Source organism: Bubalus kerabau, chromosome 7 (genome assembly GCF_029407905.1).
Source record: "Bubalus kerabau isolate K-KA32 ecotype Philippines breed swamp buffalo chromosome 7, PCC_UOA_SB_1v2, whole genome shotgun sequence".
Lineage (NCBI taxonomy): Eukaryota > Metazoa > Chordata > Mammalia > Artiodactyla > Bovidae > Bubalus > Bubalus kerabau.
This window is the reverse complement of record NC_073630.1, coordinates 68,128,770-68,147,324: the sequence shown is the minus strand read 5'-3', so window position 1 is coordinate 68,147,324 and position 18,555 is coordinate 68,128,770. Positions and strand designations below refer to the sequence as shown.

The window sequence follows — 18,555 nt, the reverse complement described above, 5'->3', positions numbered from 1 at the left end:
TCACAGAACTAGAAATACTAGAGCTAAAATACATAGTTTTGTGTTTTTAAAGCCTTTGTATTCCAATTTCACTTCAGATGTTCTATATATTTTCATAAATTGACTTCCATTCATCTTTATATGGTAGCTAGGGTTAATCCATAGCTACTAAGGAAACCCCAAATTGCCTTCAAATTTTTTCTCAAAGGTTATCTCCTCCAAGTAAACTTCCTAGACCCTATCCATCCAAAACTAGTGTTTCCTTTCTCTAAAACCCCATGTTTTTTGTATTTGTATAAGGGTACCTCTGATTAATGTTGATTATATTGTTTCTAAGGTTTAACTTAAAACTCTGTGAACTATGTCTGGCACTATGCACTCACAGAAACTGATTCAATACAGGGTATATAAATTTTAGTAGTAGCTGCATAACTTCTACCTTTCTTATTTAAATTGCATAGTCCTATTCAACATTGAAAATTAGTAAAGTTGAGAATTGTTTTTACTTATCATATGAATTCAGGAAGTCAAGATAGACTTACTAAGTCTTGCTATTCTTATCCATGTTTTCCTCTGAACAAACAGGTTGCCTTATTATGGGTCTTCTACTTGAAAAAGACCAAGGATACCAACATTTACCAAAAAAAAAAAAAAAAAAAAAAAAAAAGGCCTTTTCAAAGAATAATATAGGCAATTGTATTGGCTTGTTGCATGCTTATGTCTTTTATAGTACTTATCCTTTTGTGGTTATTTGGAAAAATAGGGGCGTTGGGTTGCCACATTTTAACTTATCTTGCAAGCAACCTAGAAAAAAAAATACTGATAATGTAATACTTAAATATGCTTCAACAAAAACAGCAATAATTTACTATCAAAAGGGAATACATTTTGTCTTGGATTATTTTTGAGGTTGTTAAGAAATAAAATTTTTTTAATCTCATGTTTAGTGTTACTAATATTGATTTTAAAGGAATTTTACCCTGATCTGATTTCTTCTGTGAATGATTGCACACTAAGTGTGTGTGATTATAATGTAGCTTCATATTGCTGGGTAAATTAATCCAATTCTATGTAAAAACAAAAGCAAGATCAAATAGCATACAGATTTTCCCTTTTTCCCTACTGTGTGTGTGTGTGTGTGTGTGTGTGTGTGTATTTATGGGCTGGGGTGAAGTCGCTCAGTCGTGTCTGACTCTTTGTGACCCCATGGACTGTAGCCCACCAGGCTCCTCCATCCATGGGGTTCTCCAGGCAAGAATACTGGAGTGGGTTGCCATTTCCTTCTCCAGGGGATCTTCCTGACCCAGGGATCGAACCCAGGTCTTCTGCATTGCAGGCAGACGCTTTAACCTCTGAGCCAAAACCTTTAATGCTATACATATGTATATGTATATATAAAATTTGCTTTCTCAACTTGTAAGAGGATTTTGATATTTGTATATAGTTAATATAAGAGATAAAATAGGAAATATAGAGAATATAGATTTTACTGTTGAGCACTCCAGCTGTGAGATATCAGAAACCCAACACAATTTATTCTTCCTCTTCTTTGTGGGGTCCTAGGGAAGCCCAAGTTGTTCACACATTTCCCTAAACAAGTTTTACATTTCTTTGTTTTACTGGTGCTGATGTCTGCTCTCTTGTATCACATAAAATCTGTAATATGACTGCTGATGGTACCACCATTTCTGACACTGGGAAGTGCTACACTACTGCATGTCATTACTGCTACTCCAGGGCTCCCATAGTCACCAGCGACCCAGACTCCAGTGATTCTTTCTGATGTTATTGACAGATTCAGGTTGTTACTAACCTAGATCACATTCATTCCTCATACCTCATCTCCTAGATGAGCTAATGGTAAACTTTAATATCATAGCTACTGGTGGTGGTCTTACTGAATTAAGAGAAAGCCCTCTCCCAGTTGACTTAAACAGGTGGTCATCTCCCCCAAATGATACTCTTTAGTGTATTAAAGTGGTTATATTATTATGTTATTTTATGTACTTTCATTTAACCCCTTCCATAAAAACAATGAGATAGCTTTCCTCAGAAAATAAGTAGCATTGAATATTTTAATGCCACAAATTACACAGTACCCCAATACACACACACATAATTACAAGACTCATAGTCCTGGAAACAGCTCTAGGACACTAATTCTCTCTTCAGTTCAGTCGCTCAGTCGCGTCCGACTCTTTGTGACCTCATGAATCGCAGTACACCAGGCCTCCCTGTCCATCACCAACTGCCGGAGTTCACTCAGACTCACGTCCATCGAGTCGGTGATGCCATCCAGCCATCTCATCCTCTGTCACCCCCTTCTCCTCCTTCCCCCGATCCCTCCCAGCATCAGAGTCTTTTCCAATGAGTCAACTCTTCACATCAGGTGGCCAAAGTTCTGGAGTTTCAGCTTTCGCATCATTCCTTCCAAAGAAAACCCCAAAATCTGAAGAAATTCTGATCTTCTTCAGAATGGACTAGTTGGATCTCCTTGCAGTCCAAGGGACTCTCAAGAGTCTTCTCCAACACCACAGTTCAAAAGCATCAATTCTTCATCGCTCAGCCTTCTTCACAGTCCAACTCTCACATCCATACATGACCACTGGAAAAACCATAGCCTTGACTAGATGGACCTTTGTTGGCAAAGTAATGTCTCTGCTTTTGAATATGCTGTCTAGGTTGGTATATATGAAGAGAGGTTCATATAAATACTTTATTTCTCAAGTATATATCCAATGTTTAGACATCTCTCCATTAACAAGCATTCCCTCATGTTTAAAAGGTATGATATAATGGTGGAGTGATTAATGGCTCAGATTCAGAGGCAGGTCTGCTTCTTTCAAATTCAGCGTATATTATTTGTCAGCTCTTTGAGGCACATTTCTTGAACCCCATGTGCCTAAGTTTCCTTATCAGAAAAACTGTATAGTAATAAAGTAAGGGAATAAAAAGAAGTTATGACATAGAGCATAATTTAAAATATATGACATGGTAAGTGCTCAATAAATGTCATTTTTATTATTTCCAAGTTCAAGATGGTCTTCTGATATTTACCATTTTGTTATATAAATTATCAATTAAACCAATTTTTAAATAAATATTCACAGTGAGTTCAGCACTTTATTAGGCAACATGAGCCCATAAGAAGTTCGTAAATTAGTACATGATGCATGCAAGGCTTGGTGTTATGAACTTGACAAGGATGTGCTAGAATGGTTTCTTAGAATGAATTTAGCTTAACCATATTGCAACTCTGCAGGCTGCAGCATAGATCCTCTGGGCAGGACATGTGTGCAGGTTCAATGTCAGCAAGATACCCATTCACTTTCTGAATGCTGGACTAAAGTAGAATCGCTATCAGCAGGGAAGATTGATGAAACATTCCTAAGTTTTCACTGTGAAAGAACTTCAAACAGACACAGACATTGACTGCTAGGAAACTGTATCTTTTGGCAGACCAATGGAGCAGGCAATTGCCATTTGGAGCCAAGTGTCTCAAAGCTGATGAAAGAAGAAACAGAGCCTGCAACAATAATAGGTTGTATCAGGCATGACACTCCAGGGGCCAGTGGATGGATGAACACAACTAGTGTGGAGACCACTGAGAGATGCTACAGGCACAAGGTCATATGGACACAATCACTATTAAACATGATATTACTACTTACCTGCAATCATGTGGCATGTTATAATTAACAAAGCAATTTCCCAATACTTATCCCAGTAGACTCTTACAATAATACTGTGAGCTAGATTGACAGTTCTCATTTTGTAAACTGGTAAAGTGAAGCTGAGAGAGTTGAAGTTAGGTGCACAATCCATAAAGCAGCCAAACTATATCTAAAGGCAGGTTTTAAAAATTCTTAGGAATTATTTTTATTACACTAACTTCTATTTCATGTGAGAAAATAACTGTGAATTCATCAAAAAGAAATGACACAGATAAAGAAAAGTAATAAAAGTAATAAACATTATACAGTACAGAAGAAATCAGGGTGCCGGGAAAGTATGATTATTGACAGTGCTTCAGACTGAATCTTCAGATGTATTCTTCTCAGTTAATGAAAGTATTCTTAGTCTGGCAAATAAAGGAAATTGATCCACACTTAAAATTTCTCTCCAGCTATTACATAGACAGTATTACTTATATTTGAAAAATTCAATTTTAAGAATAGTCATTAAATGTTAATTAGAATGGTTCAGTAAAATGTACTGAATGGTTTGGGAGACTTTACCTGTACCATTTTTGCATCTGTTAGTTAGCATAGAAGTAACCTTTTCTAAACCACTACATGTAATACAAAGAATTTTTTTTTTTCTTTTGCTTGAGACATCATTTATAGCTGCTCTCTTTGCAAACTCTCTGGATTACATGAGGCTGTGTATATATCCATAAATTTCACCAAAATAAAACAGTGGTACCTAAAGTATTCTGCTTTGCTGATTTGACTTGCTTTTAGGATGGAAGTTTTGTTCAGTAGTTCTCTGAACTATACCAACTAATGATTGGAAGGGAAAATGACACAATTTTTGTCTAGCTAAGATATAGCTTAAAGAAATAAACTTAATTCAATTAATAACATGTCTTTCTGGGAATCAAAGAGCAGTTTTCACTTTATCTCTTCTCAGCATGGATAGAGCCACAGCTTATTTAGCAGAATTATTTTCCTCTCCCCTTGTCGTGCTAGGCAATTTGTGACACAGGCCTCATAACTGGAATACCAGCTATAAGACTATATCCCAGTAATAATTAAATATCTATACATATTTGCTTCAGAAAACTTACCTAAACTGTTTATTTCACTTATAAATTCTTTAAATTATTGAGATATTTTATTGAAAATTATTCTACAACTACTTAATATTTTGTGAACCTATGAAATATCTTGATAAAAAGGTTCTTTCTTTTTTTTTAATTTTTTTTTTTATTTTTAAGCTTTACATAATTGTATTACTTTTGCCAAATATCAAAATGAATCCGCCACAGGTATACATGTGTTCCCCATCCTGAACCCTCCTCCCTCCTCCCTCCTCCCTCCCCATTCCATCCCTCTGGGTCGTCCCAGCGCACCAGCCCCAAGCATCCAGCATCATGCATCCAACCTGGACTGGCATCTCGTTTCATACATGATATTATACATATTTCAATGCCATTCTCCCAAATCTTCCCACCCTCTCCCTCTTCCATAGAGTCCATAAGACTGTTCTATACATCAGTGTCTCTTTTGCTGTCTCGTACACAGGGTTATTGTTACCATCTTTCTAAATTCCATATATATGCATTAGTATACTGTATTGGTGTTTTTCCTTCTGGCTTACTTCACTCTGTATAATAGGCTCCAGTTTCATCCACCTCATTAGAACTGATTCAAATGTATTCTTTTTAATGGCTGAGTAATACTCCATTGTGTATATGTACCACGGCTTTCTTATCCATTCATCTGCTAATGGACATCTAGGTTGCTTCCATGTCCTGGCTATTATAAACAGTGCTGCGATGAACATTGGGGTACATGTGTCTCTTTCCCTTCTGGTTTCCTCAGTGTGTATGCCCAGCAGTGGGATTGGTGGATCAAAAGGCAGTTCTATTTCCAGTTTTTTAAGGAATCTCCACACTGTTCTCCATAGTGGCTGTACTAGTTTGCATTCCCACCAACAGTGTAAGAGGGTTCCCTTTTCTCCACACCCTCTCCAGCATTTATTATTTGTAGACTTTTGGATCACAGCCATTCTGACTGGTGTGAAATGGTACCTCATAGTGGATTTGATTTGCATTTCTCTGATAGTGAGTGATGTTGAGCATCTTTTCATGTGTTTCTTAACCATCTGTATGTCTTTTTTGGAGAAATGTCTATTTAGTTCTTTGGCCCATTTTTCTCTTTCTTTGTTTTTACCCTATTCTTACTAAAAAATGAGTTTCCAAGCGAGACTTTTGTAAGGACTGGATTATATTAGATACATAAAGCAGAGAAGGCAATGGCAACCCACTCCAGTACTCTTGCCTGGAAAAGCCCATGGACAGAGGACCCTGGTAGGCTGCAGTCCATGGGGTCGAGAAGAGTTGGACACGACTGAGCGACTTCACTTTCACTTTTCCCTTTCATGCATTGGAGAAGGAAATGGCAACCCACTCCAGTGTTCTTGCCTGGAGAATCCCAGGGGTGGGGGAGCCTGATGTGCTGCCGTCCATGGGGTCACACAGAGTTGGACACGACTGAAGCAACTTAGTAGCAGCAGCAGCAGTAGCAGATACATAAAGAGTTGACTTGGACATAGTAGACTTTTAGTGGGTAGTTATCATTAATATTACAAAATGGACCATTTTCACTAAGCATTTAGACTTAACCTCAGGATCTTTTCCTGTTAAGTGCATGTCCCAATAACCTTTAAACCCTTCAAACCCTCACTGCATTTAGTGATGATTAAAGTTATTTTAATAAAATTTTGAATTTAAAGGATGTCAATTTTAATGTTCTTATCTTTCACATACTAGAGTACACTAGCCTTCAGAGTCAATTACAAGTCCATTATTCAAAGAATTTTTACTGACATTACTTGCACACATTAAAAAATAAAATTGTATTTACTTGAAATACATTTGAAAGAAAAAAAGTAGAAAAAAGTCAAACAAATTCTCCATGAATATAGAATCAGTTTAAACAGAAAGATGCATGCTCAGAAAATAAGTTGTTAAATTTAACTTTAGGTCTCAGATGGTCAGTAAAATGCAAAAAGACAAAACTTTACAGCTCAGAGTTTTCTTAACAGTTAAATGGCACGATGTCAAATGCAAACCATTCCAATATCAGGAAGCAAGCAGAAATAATCGGCTTTCCCCTAGTATATGGCTAATTGTACATGGTACCATCTGAATAATCATTGAGAATACAGCAATGCTCTGGTCTTAATGACCTCCCTTGAAATTTTCTATGGAACATGCTTTTTAATCACTTGCACCTACACTGAAGCCACTGGTTTAACAAAATATGTTCCTGCAGACTTTTTGTAGTCCCAGCTCAATGTGTAGGATTAAAATGCAATTAAACCTATGAAATCTAAAGAAGATAGAGTTTGGGACTTGATGAGAAGAAAGGGTCAGAAGATTCCCAACACATGAAGTAAATATTTTGTAAATTAGGAACAATCAAAATAGAAAAAAAGATAAATTTTCTCAAAAAATGGAACTAATATACATGTGATCAAACAAGACTGGCTAAAATTAACATTACATACTTCCATTTAGTGTAATGGCTACACATTTATAATGTAGCAAATGTAGAAAATTCCCGGGGATGGGGGAGCCTGGTGGGCTGTCATCTATGGGGTTTCCAAGAGTCGGACACAACTGAAGTGACTTAGCAGTAGCAGTAGCAGTAGTCCCTTTGTTGGACCCCCAGGCTACAAAGCCTGACGTGGGACTCAAAATCTTCACAACAGTGGGGAGCTCCTTTGGTATTACTGTTCTCCAGTTTGTGGGTTGCCCACCCATCAGGTATGGGATTTGATTTTATCAGGATTATGTCTTTCCTACATTTCCCATGGCTTCTCCTTTGTCTCTGGATGTGGTGTATCTTTTTTGGTGGGTTCCAGCATCCTCCTGTCAACAGTTGCTCAACAGCTAGTTGTGATTTTCTATTTCAATTTTATTAACAATAGCAAACCCAATTTCTAAAATAAATTAGTTGAATATATTCCATCACTGGTGCTGAAGACAGGATTAACCCCCATGTTGTAGATTATTGATAATATTTATGTAAATATAATATGAAATATTTTATGTTGTTTAATCCATAGGAGGAAATTAAACTTACAGTACAATGCAGGGTATAAAAAGCAGCAAGTCTACCTAATTACATTTATATGTTTAAAACGTGACATTTGTTATTACATCCTGTATTTAGAGGATTTAGAAATTAGTCTCCTCCTTGAAAATGGTTATATGGTACCTATATTTAGTTTCCCGTGGCTCCAGTAATAAATTGGCACAAACCAAGTGATTTACAAGAACAGAAATGTATTCTCCTGCAGTTCTTGAGGCCAGACAAGTGAATTCACAATGTTTTTGTCAATAGGGATGTATTCTGGGAAAGCTTTAGGGGAGAATCCTCCTTGGACTCTTCCAGTTTCTAGTGGCTTCTGGTGTTCCTTGCCTTGTGGCTGTATAACTCCCACCTTTGCTTCTACCTTCATGTATCCTCTTACTCTGTTCTTTCTTTTCCTCTTCCATTTCTTATATGGATAAATGTCATTGGGTTTAGGGCCCATCAGATAATGCAGAATAGTCTCATCTCAAGATCCTTAATTTAACTACACCTGCAGGGACCTTTTTGCCAGTAGGGTCATATTCATAGGTTGCGGAAGTTAGAATATAGACAGTCTTTTGGAAAGGAGGGGGGAGGCCATAATTCAGCCCACTACACTGCCTACACATTCATATACTTTGTTCCTGAGTAAAGCCTCATCAAAGTTATGTTTATCTAAAATCTAGATTGTTGCTGCTGCTGCTAAGTCACTTCAGTCACGTCAGACTCTGTGCGACCCCATAGATGGCAGCCCACCAGGCTCCCCCGTCCCTGGGATTCTCAAGGCAAGAACACTGGAGTGGGTTGCCATTTCCTTCTCCAATGCATGCAAGTGAAAAGTGAAAGTGAAGTCACTCAGTCATGTCTGACTCTTCGCAACCCCATGGACTGCAGCCTCCCAGGCTCCTCCGTCCATGGGATTTTCCAGGCAAGAGTACTGGAGTGGGGTGCCATCACCTTCTCCAAAAATCTAGATGAGGCATATGAATTTCACATGTTTTTTTATATATCAAAAATATAAATGTTTTTACCTTAAGTTATCAATATTCAAATAAACATAAGTTTCCTATCATCCTCCTCAGAAAATAAATATTAAATACAGCATTGAATAATCAGTCAAGTACTTAGACATGCCTGGAGAAAACAGGAATAGAAAGAGGAAGCATCAGTCAAAATGTGCATGATAGTGTACTTGTGTTATCTGTACTATGGAAATTACATTTTCTGGGGCAGATTGGGAAAGATAGAGGTCTTCCAGGATCAGTTCAGTCAGTTCAATGTCTCAGTCATGTCTGACTCTTTGCAACTCCATGGACCACAGCATGTCAGGCTTCCATGTCCATCACCAAATCCCAAAGTTTGCTTAAACTCATGTCCATCAAGTAGGTGGTGCCCTCCAACCATCTCATTCTCTGTCTTCCCCTTCGCCTCCTGCCTTCAGTCTTTCCCAGTATTAGGGTCTTATCAAATGACTCAGTTCATTGCATCAGGTGGCCAAAGTATTGGAGTTTCAGCTTCAACATCAGTCCTTCCAAATGAATATTCAGGACTGATTTCCTTTAGGATTGACTGGAAGGATCTCCTTGCAGTCCAAGGGACTCTCAAGAGTCTTCTCCAGCACAATAGTTCAAAAGCATCAATTCTTCAGCACTCAGCTTTCTTTATAGTCCAACTCTCACATCCATACATGATTACTAGAAAAACCATAGCTTTAACTAGACAGAACTTTGCCAGCAAAGTAATGTCTCTGCTTTAAAATATGCTCTCTAGGATGGTCATAGTTTTTCTTCCAAGAAGCAAGCATCTTTTAATTTCATGGCTGCACTCACCATCTGCAGTGGTTTTGGAGCCCAAGAAAATAAAGTCTGTCACTGTTTCCATTGTTTCCCCATCTATTTGCCATGAACTGATGCAACTGGATGTTTTAAGCCAACTTTTTCACCCTCTGCTTTCACTTTCATCAAGAGGTTCTTTAGTTTTTCTTCTCTTTCTGCCATAAGAGTGGTATCATCTGCATATCTGAGGTTACTGATATTTCTCCCAGCAATCTTGATTCCAGATGTGCTTCATCCAGACTGAACTTCACAGGATGTACTCTGTATAGAAGTTAAATAAGCAGGGTGACAGTATACAGCCTTGACGTAATCCTTTCCCAATTTGGAACCACTCTGCTGATCCATGTCTGGTTCTAACTGTTGCTTCTTGACCTGCATACAGATATCCTCAGGAGGCAGGTCAGGTGGTCTGGTATTCTCATCTCTCTGAGAATTTTCGACAGTTTATTGTGATCCACACAGTCAAAGGCTTTGTGATAATCAAAAAGCAGATGATGATGTTTTTATGAAATTCTCTTGATTTTTCTATGATCCAACAGATGCTGGCAATTTGATCTCTGATTCCTCTACCTTTTCTAAATCCAGCTTGAACATCTGGAAGTTCACAGTTCACATACTGTTGAAGCCTGGCTTGGAGAATTTTGAGCATTACTTTGCTAGCATGTGAGATGAGTGCAATTGTGCAGTAGTTTCAACATTCTTTGGCATTGCCCTTCTTTGTGATTGGAATGAAAACTGACCTTTTCCAGTCCTGTGGCCACTGCTGAGTTTTCTAGATTTGCTGGCATATTGAGTGCAACACTTTCACAGCATCATCTTTTAGGATTTGAAATAGCTTAACTGGAATTCCAGGAGAAGGCCATGGCAACCCACTCGAGTACTCTTGCCTGGAAACTCCCATGGATGGAGGAGCCTGGTAGGCTGCAGTCCATGGATGGGGTCACGAAGAGTCAGACATGACTAAGCAACTTCACTTTCACTTTTCACTCTCATGCACTGGAGAAGGAAATCGCAACCCACTCCAGTGTTTTTGCCTTGAGAATCCCAGGGACGGGGGAGCCTGGTGGGCTGCCGTCTGTGGGGTCGCACAGAGTCTGACGTGACTGAAGTGACTTAGCAGCAGCAGCAGCAGCAGCAGCAGCAGCAACTGGAATTGTATATGCTTCCCAAGGCCCACTTGACTTCGTATTCTAGGATGTCTGGCTCTAGGTGAGTGATCACACCATCATGGTGATCTGGGTCATTAAGATCTCTTTTGTATAGTTCTTCTGTGTATTCTTGCCACCTTTTCTTAATATTTTCTGCTTCTGTTAGGTCCATACCATTTCTGTCCTTTATTGTGCCCATCTTTGCATGAAATGTTCCTTTGATATCTCTAATTTAATTGTATGAATCTAGTCTTTATCAAGTCTTATCTATCAGGATAAAGTAAAAAATATGTCCAGTTATGTGAACTCAGAAGAATTTCCATTAAGAAAGTTTCAAATGGTTGGCAGAAGGGGTTATAAAATAACCCTGAGAAGTTCCAGAAAATTTGTTGATCTAACATATGGTAATAGATGCCAGCAAAATTCCTGTATTTTGTCCACAGTTTTTTTCTCTGTCCCTTCTCTGTAAGATTTTCTAACCCTTCCCATTGCCTTGTGACTTTTCCTTGCCTCCTATTGGAAGATAACACATTTTGGAAGTCCAAAACTCATGGTTATCCAAGAGACTTGACTTGCCCATGTGATGTCTTGATCAGTGAATTCTGAGCAGGTAGATAAATAACATGTCCAGTGGAAACTTAAGATGCAGCATAAGCTTAAACATGTAGCCATAAAAAAGTATGATCTTTATATGGACAATTCCAAGGGTCCCACTTCAGAGGTAGAGCCTTTAGCTGACTCACAATCCAGCTTCAGCTAAGAAATTAAAATTTGTTACTATAAGTCACTGAGATTTGAGGACCATATACTACCAGAGCAAAATTAACTAATACCAATGTAAGTAAAATGGCAATATAAAATATACACTCTGTATTTCTCAAACTCATACTGTTAAACACAACCTTATACTACTGTTTAAAAAGTTCTTGTTTAAGATCAAGATTGGTTCTAAACACTGGAGCAGGGAGAGACTAAGAAAGGAAGGCATGAGATCCCATTTATTGATAGTAGGGGAAAATGGCAGCTGTTAACCCAAGTGCTTAGAAGGATGTTGCCTACTATTTTTAATAATACATTGCAATCATTACTGGATTTCGCTCATATGAAACAATAAAATTATATATTTATCAGGTAACAAAGCATGGGATATCCATGACCAAAGATCAATTTATTTTTTCCAAATAAAATTTTGCAGTTGCCACTGTATCCTTAAAAGTCATACAAAATATCTTCTTGTTCTATATTTTACCTGACATAGAAGCTCCTGTTGGCTGTTTGTTGTTCTTCAGTTGATAAGTCATGTCCAACTCTTTGAGACCAAATGGACTGTAGCATGCCAGGATCCTCTGTCCTCCACTGTCTTCTAGAGTTTGCTCAAATTCATGTCCCTTGCGTCAGTGATGCTATCTAACCACCTCCTCCACTGCCACACCCTTCTTCTTTTGCCTTCAGTCTTTCCCAGCATCAGGGTCTTTTCCAGTGAATCAGCTTTTCCCATCAGATGGCCAAAGTATTGGAGATTCAGCTTCAGCATCATTCCTTCCAATGACTATTCGAGGTTATTTCCTTTAGGATTGACTGGTTTGATCTCATTGGAGGCCAAGGGATTCTCAAGAGTCTTTAGCACCACAATTTGAAAGTGTCAACTTTTTGGCTTTCAATCTTCTTTATGGTCCAACTCTTGCATTCATACATGACTACTGGGAAAACCATATCTTTGATTGTATGGACTTTTATCAGCAAAGTGATGTCTCTGATTTTTTTTTTAATTTTATTTTATTTTTAAACTTTACATAATTGTATTAGTTTTGCCAAATAACAAAATGAATCCACCACAGGTATACACGCTGTCTAGGTTTGCCATAGCCTTCCTTCTGAGGAGCAAGCATCTTTTAGTTTCATGACTGCAGTTACTGTTCTCAGAGACTATGGAGTACATGAAAATAAAATCTGTCACTGTTTCCACTTTTCCCCCCTCTATTTGCCATGAAATGATGGGACTGGATGCCATAATCTTAAGTTTTTTGAATGTTGAGTTTCAAGCCAGCGTTTTCACTCTCCTCTTTCACCCTCATCAAGAGGCTCCTTGGTTCCTTTTCACTTTCTGCCATTAGAGTAGTATCATCTGCTTATCTAAGGGTGTTGATATTTATGCCTGAAATCTTGATTCCAGCTTGATTCATCTAGCCTGGCATTTCACATGATGCACTCTGTATAGAGGTTAAATAAGCAGAGTGATAATATACAACCTTATCTTATTCCTTTCACATTTAAATCAGCCCATTGTTCCATATCCAGTTCTAACTGTTGCTTCTTGACCCGCATACAGGTTTCTCAGGAGACAGGTAAGGCAGTCTGGTACTCCCATCTCTTTAAGAATTTTCCATAGTTTGTTGTGATCCACAAAACTCAAAGACTTCAGTAGTCAATAAATCAGAAGTAGATGTTTTCCTGAAATTCCCTTGCTGCTCCCTGATTCAACCAGTATTGGCAATTTGATCTCTTTTTCTTCTGCCTTTTCTAAACTCAGTTTGTAAATCTGGAATTTCTCAGTTCACATACTGCTGAACGCTAGCTTGAAGGATTTTGAGCATAATCTTGCTGGCATATGAAATGAGCATAACTGTTCAGTAGCTTGAACATTCTTTCCCATTGCCCTTCTTTGGGATTGGAATGAAAACTGACCTTTTCCAGTTCTGTGACCACTGCTGAGTTTTCCAAATTTGCTGGCATATTGAATGCAGCACTTTAAGAATATCATCTTTTAGGATTTGAAATTGCTCAGCAGAAATTCTGTCACCTCCACTAGCTTTGTTCATTGTAATACTTCCAAAGGCCCATTTGACTTCACATTCCAGGATGTCTGGCTCTAGGTAAGTGACAACACTGCTGCAATTATCTGGGTCATTAAGACCATTTTTGTATAACTGTATATTCTTGCCACCTCTTCATAACATTTCTACTTCCATTAGGTCCATATTGTTTCTGTCCTTTATTGTGCCCATCCTTGTATGAAATGTTCCCTTGATAGCTCCAGTTTTCTTGAAGAGATCTCTAATCTTTCCCATTATATTTTCCTTTATTTCTTTGCCTCATTCATTTAAGAAGGCCTTTTTGTTTCTGCATGCTAGTCTCTGTAACTCTGCATTCAGTTGGTTATATCTTTCCCTTTCTCACTTGAGTTCCACTTTCCTTCTTTCCTCAGCTATTTGTAAGGCCTCCTCAGACAACCACTTTTCCTTCTTCCCTTTATTTTTCTTTGGGATGGTTTTGGTCACCGCTTCCTGTACAATATTATGAACCTCCATCCATAGTTCTTCTGGCACTCTGTCTACCATATCTAATCCCTTAAGTCTATTTCTCACCTCCACTCTGTAATCATAAGGGATTTGATTTAGGTCATTTAGGGCTTCCCAGGTGGCTGTAGTGGTAAAGAACCTGCCTGCCAATGCAGGATACATAAGAGATGCAGTTTAGATCCCTGGGTCAGAAAGATCCCCAGGAGAAAGAAATGACACTCCACTCCAGTTATTTTGACTGGAGAATCCATAAACAGAAGAGCCTAAGTCCATAGGGTTCCAAAGAGTTAGTATGACGGAAGTGACTCAGCATACATAACTGAATATGACCTAGCGATTTTCCCTATTTTCTACAATTTGAGGCTGAATTTTTCAATAAGGAGCTGATGATCTGAGTCACAGTTAGGTCCTGGTCTTGCTTTTGCTAAGTGTTTAGAGCTTCTCCATCTTTGGCTGCAGAGAACATAAACAGTCTGATTTCGTTATTGACTATTTGGTGATGTCCATGTGTAGAGTTGAGCTATTTCAAATCCTGAAAGATGACGCTGTGAAAGTGCTGTGCATTTGCAAGCAAATTTGGAAAACTCAGCAGTGGCCACGGGACTGGAAAAGGTCAGTTTTCATTTCAATCCCAAAGAAAGGCAATGCCAAAGAATGCTCAAACTACCACACAATTGCACTCATCTCACACATTAGTAAAGTAATGCTTAAAATTCTCCAAGCCAGGCTTCAGCAATATATGAACTGTGAACTTCCAGATGTTCAAGCTGGTTTTAGAAAAGGCAGGGGAACTGGAGATCAAATTGCTAATATCCACTAGATCATCGAAAAAGCAAGAGAGTTCCAGAAAAACATCTATTTCTGCTTTATTGACTATGCCAAAGCCTTTGACTGTGTGGATCACAATAAACTGTGGAAAATTCTGAAACAGATGGGAGTACCAGACCACCTGATCTGCCTCTTGAGAAATTTGTATGCAGGTCAGGAAGCAACAGTTAGAACTGGACATGGAACAACAGACTGGTTCCAAATAGGAAGAGGAGTACATCAATTTTGTATATTGTTACCCTGCTTATTTAACATATATGCAGAATACATCATGAGAAACGCTGGGCTGGAAGAAGCACAAACTGGAATCAAGATTGCCGGAAGAAATATCAATAACCTCAGATATGCAGATGACACCACCCTTATGGCAGAAAGTGAAGAGGAACTAAAGAGCCTCTTGATGAAAGTGAAAGAGGAGAGTGAAAAAGTTGGCTTAAAGCTCAACATTCAGAAAAGGAAGATCATGGCATCCAGTCCCATCACTTCATGGCAAATAGATGGGGAAACAGTGGAAACAGTGTCAGACTTTATTTTTCTGGGCTCCAAAATCACTGCAGATGGTGATTGCAGCCATGAAATTCAAAGACACTTGCTCCTTGGAAGGAAAGTTATGACCAACCTAGACAGCATATTAAAAAGCAAAGACATTACTTTGCCATCAAAGGTCTGTTTAGTAAAGGCTATGTTTTTTCCAGTGGTCTTGTATGGATGTGAGAGTTGGACTATAAAGAAAGCTGAGTGCTGAAGAATTGATGCTTTTGAACTGTGCTGTTAGAGAAGACTCTTGAGAGTCCCTTGGACTGCAAGGAGTTCCAACCAGTCTATCATAAAGGAAATCAGTCCTGGGTGTTCTTTGGAAAGGCTGATGTTGAAGCTGAAACTCTAGTACTTTGGCCACCTGATGCGAAGAGCTGACTCATTTTAAAAGATCTTGATGCTGGGAAAGATTGAGTGCAGGAAGAGAAGGGGATGACAGAGGTGAGGTGGTTGGATGGCATCACTGACTTGCTGGACATGGGTTTTGGTGAACTCCAGGAGTTGGTGATGGACAGAGAGGCCTGGCGTGCTACAGTTCTTGGGATCACAGAGTCAGACATGACTGAACTACTGAACTGATGTGTAGAGTTGTCTCTTGGGTTGTTGGAAAAGAGCATTTGCTATACCCAGCATGTTCTCTTAGCAAAACTCTGTTAGCCTTTGCCCTGCTTCATTTTTTGCTCCAAAGACAAACTTGCCTGTTACTCCAAGTATCTCTTGACTTCCTACATTTGCATTCCAATCCCCTGTGAGGAAAATAATATATATATATATATATATATATATATATATATATATATATACACACATATATATATATATATTTTTTTGAGGTTAGTTCCAAAAGGTCTTATAGGTCTTCATAGAACCGGTCAACCTCAGCTTCTTCAGGATCAGTGATTGGGCATAGATTTGGATTACTGTGATGTTGAATGGTGTGCTTGGAAATTAACCAAGATCATTCTGTCAATTTTAAGATTGCATCCAAGTATTCTTGCCTGGAAAATCCCATGGACAGAGGATCCTGGCAGGTACAGTCCATAGCACCACAAAGTATTGGACATGACTTAGTGACTGAGCACATATATACTGGATTTTGGACTCTTTTGTGGACTATGAGGGCTTCTCCATTTCTACTAATGGATTCTTACTCAAAGTTGTAAATATAATGGCCATCTGAATTATATTTGCCCATTCTTGTCCATTTTAGTTCATTGATTCCTAAGATGTTAACGTTCAATCTTGCCATCTCCTCCTGGATCACATTCAGTTTACCTTTATTCATGGACCTAACATTCCAGGTTCCTGTTAGCTAAGAAAGACAAATTTTCTTAAGTAATTCCGTAGCACCAGTCCATAATTCTTACAACTTGACTCAGTAAGAATTCCCTTCTGTAATTATTTTTAACGTTACAGAATTTATATTATAAACAATAACTGCACACAGTTTATAAATTTTCATTTATGTAACAGTCCTGAAACATCTTCCAAAAGAAAACATTTATCCATTTATTTACTTGAAGAAACACATGCAGAGAATTAGGCCACTTCCTTTACATGTACATTTAATGGCAGAATTTGTACTTGAACCCCTGTCTTCAAACTCCTTAGTCTATATCATTTTACCAAAAGAGGATATTTCAGAGCAATTCATCTTTTTTCTTTCTCACACTGACTTCTTAACTCTCCTGCATATGAAAATAATTTCATAAATACTGATTTCTGTCACTACAGATTAGTTTAAAACTTATGTAGAATCTCAATTAGCCTAAAGTATAAATTAATAATAGATTTAAGGGCCTAGATCTGATAGATAGAGTGCCTGATGAACTATGGAATGAGGTTCATGACATTGTACAGGAGATAGGGATCAAGACCATCCCCATGGAAAAGAAATGCAAAAAAGCAAAATGGCTGTCTGGGGAGGCCTTACAAATAGCTGTGAAAAGAAGAGAAGTGAAAAGCAAAGGAGAAAAGGAAAGATATAAAAATCTGAATGCAGAGTTCCAAAGAATAGCAAGAAGAGATAAGAAAGCCTTCTTCAGCGAACAATGCAAAGAAATAGAGGAAAACAACAAAATGGGAAAGACTAGAGATCTCTTCAAGAAAATCAGAGATACCAAAGGAACATTTCATGCAAAGATGAGCTCGATAAAGGACAGAAATGGTATGGACCTAACAGAAGCAGAAGATATTAAGAAGAGATGGCAAGAATACATAGAAAAACTGTACAAAAAAGATCTTCACGACCCAGATAATCACGATGGTGTGATCACTGACCTAGAGCCAGACATCCTGGAATGTGAAGTCAAGTGGGCCTTAGAAAGCATCACTACGAATAAAGCTAGTGGAGGTGATGGAATTCCAGTTGAGCTATTCCAAATCCTGAAAGATGATGCTGTGAAAGTACTGCACTCAATATGCCAGCAAATTTGGAAAACTCGGCAGTGGCCACAGGACTGGAAAAGGTCAGTTTTCATTCCAATCCCAAAGAAAGGCAATGCCAAAGAATGCTCAAACTACTGTACAATTGCACTCATCACACGCTAGTAAAGTAATGCTAAAAATTCTCCAAGTCAGGCTTCAGCAATATGGGAACTGTGAACTTCCTGATGTTCAAGCTGGTTTTATAAAAGGCAGAGGAACCAGAGATCAAATTGGCAACATCCGCTGGATCATGGGAAAAGCAAGAGTTCCGGAAAAACATCTATTTCTTCTTTATTGACTATGCCAAAGCCTTTTACTGTGTGGATCACAATAAACTGTGGAAAATTCTGAAAGAGATGGGAATACCAGACCACCTGATCTGCCTCATGAGAAATTTGTATGCAGGTCAGGAAGCAACAGTTAGAACTGGACATGGAACAACAGACTGGTTCCAAATAGGAAAAGGAGCTCGTCAAGGCTGTATATTGTCACCCTGTTTATTTAACTTATATGCCGAGTACATCATGAGAAATGCTGGACTGGAAGAAACACAATCTGGAATCAAGATTGCTGGAAGAAATATAAATAACCTCATATATGCAGAATACACCACCCTTATGGCAGAAAGTGAAGAGGAACTCAAAAGCCTCTTGATGAAAGTGAAAGTGGAGAGTGAAAAAGTTGGCTTAAAGCTCAA

At 38.3% G+C, this 18,555-nt stretch overlaps 1 protein-coding gene across 11 annotated transcripts in view; it reads left to right on the top strand.

Moving 5' to 3' along the window:
- The window catches only part of LOC129657824 (uncharacterized), a 238,042-nt gene that overhangs the window by 118,290 nt on the left and 101,197 nt on the right, over nt 1–18,555 (top strand). Inside the window, exon 6 of one of the 11 annotated variants that reach the window (XM_055588465.1) lies at nt 8,471–8,771. The exons of the other annotated variants lie outside the window; for them this stretch is intronic. Coding sequence (XP_055444440.1) covers nt 8,471–8,490 — 20 coding nt within the window. The 3' untranslated portion in view covers nt 8,491–8,771. Of the gene's footprint in view, nt 1–8,470; nt 8,772–18,555 lie in introns of those variants that run through there. 11 annotated transcript variants of the gene reach the window in all.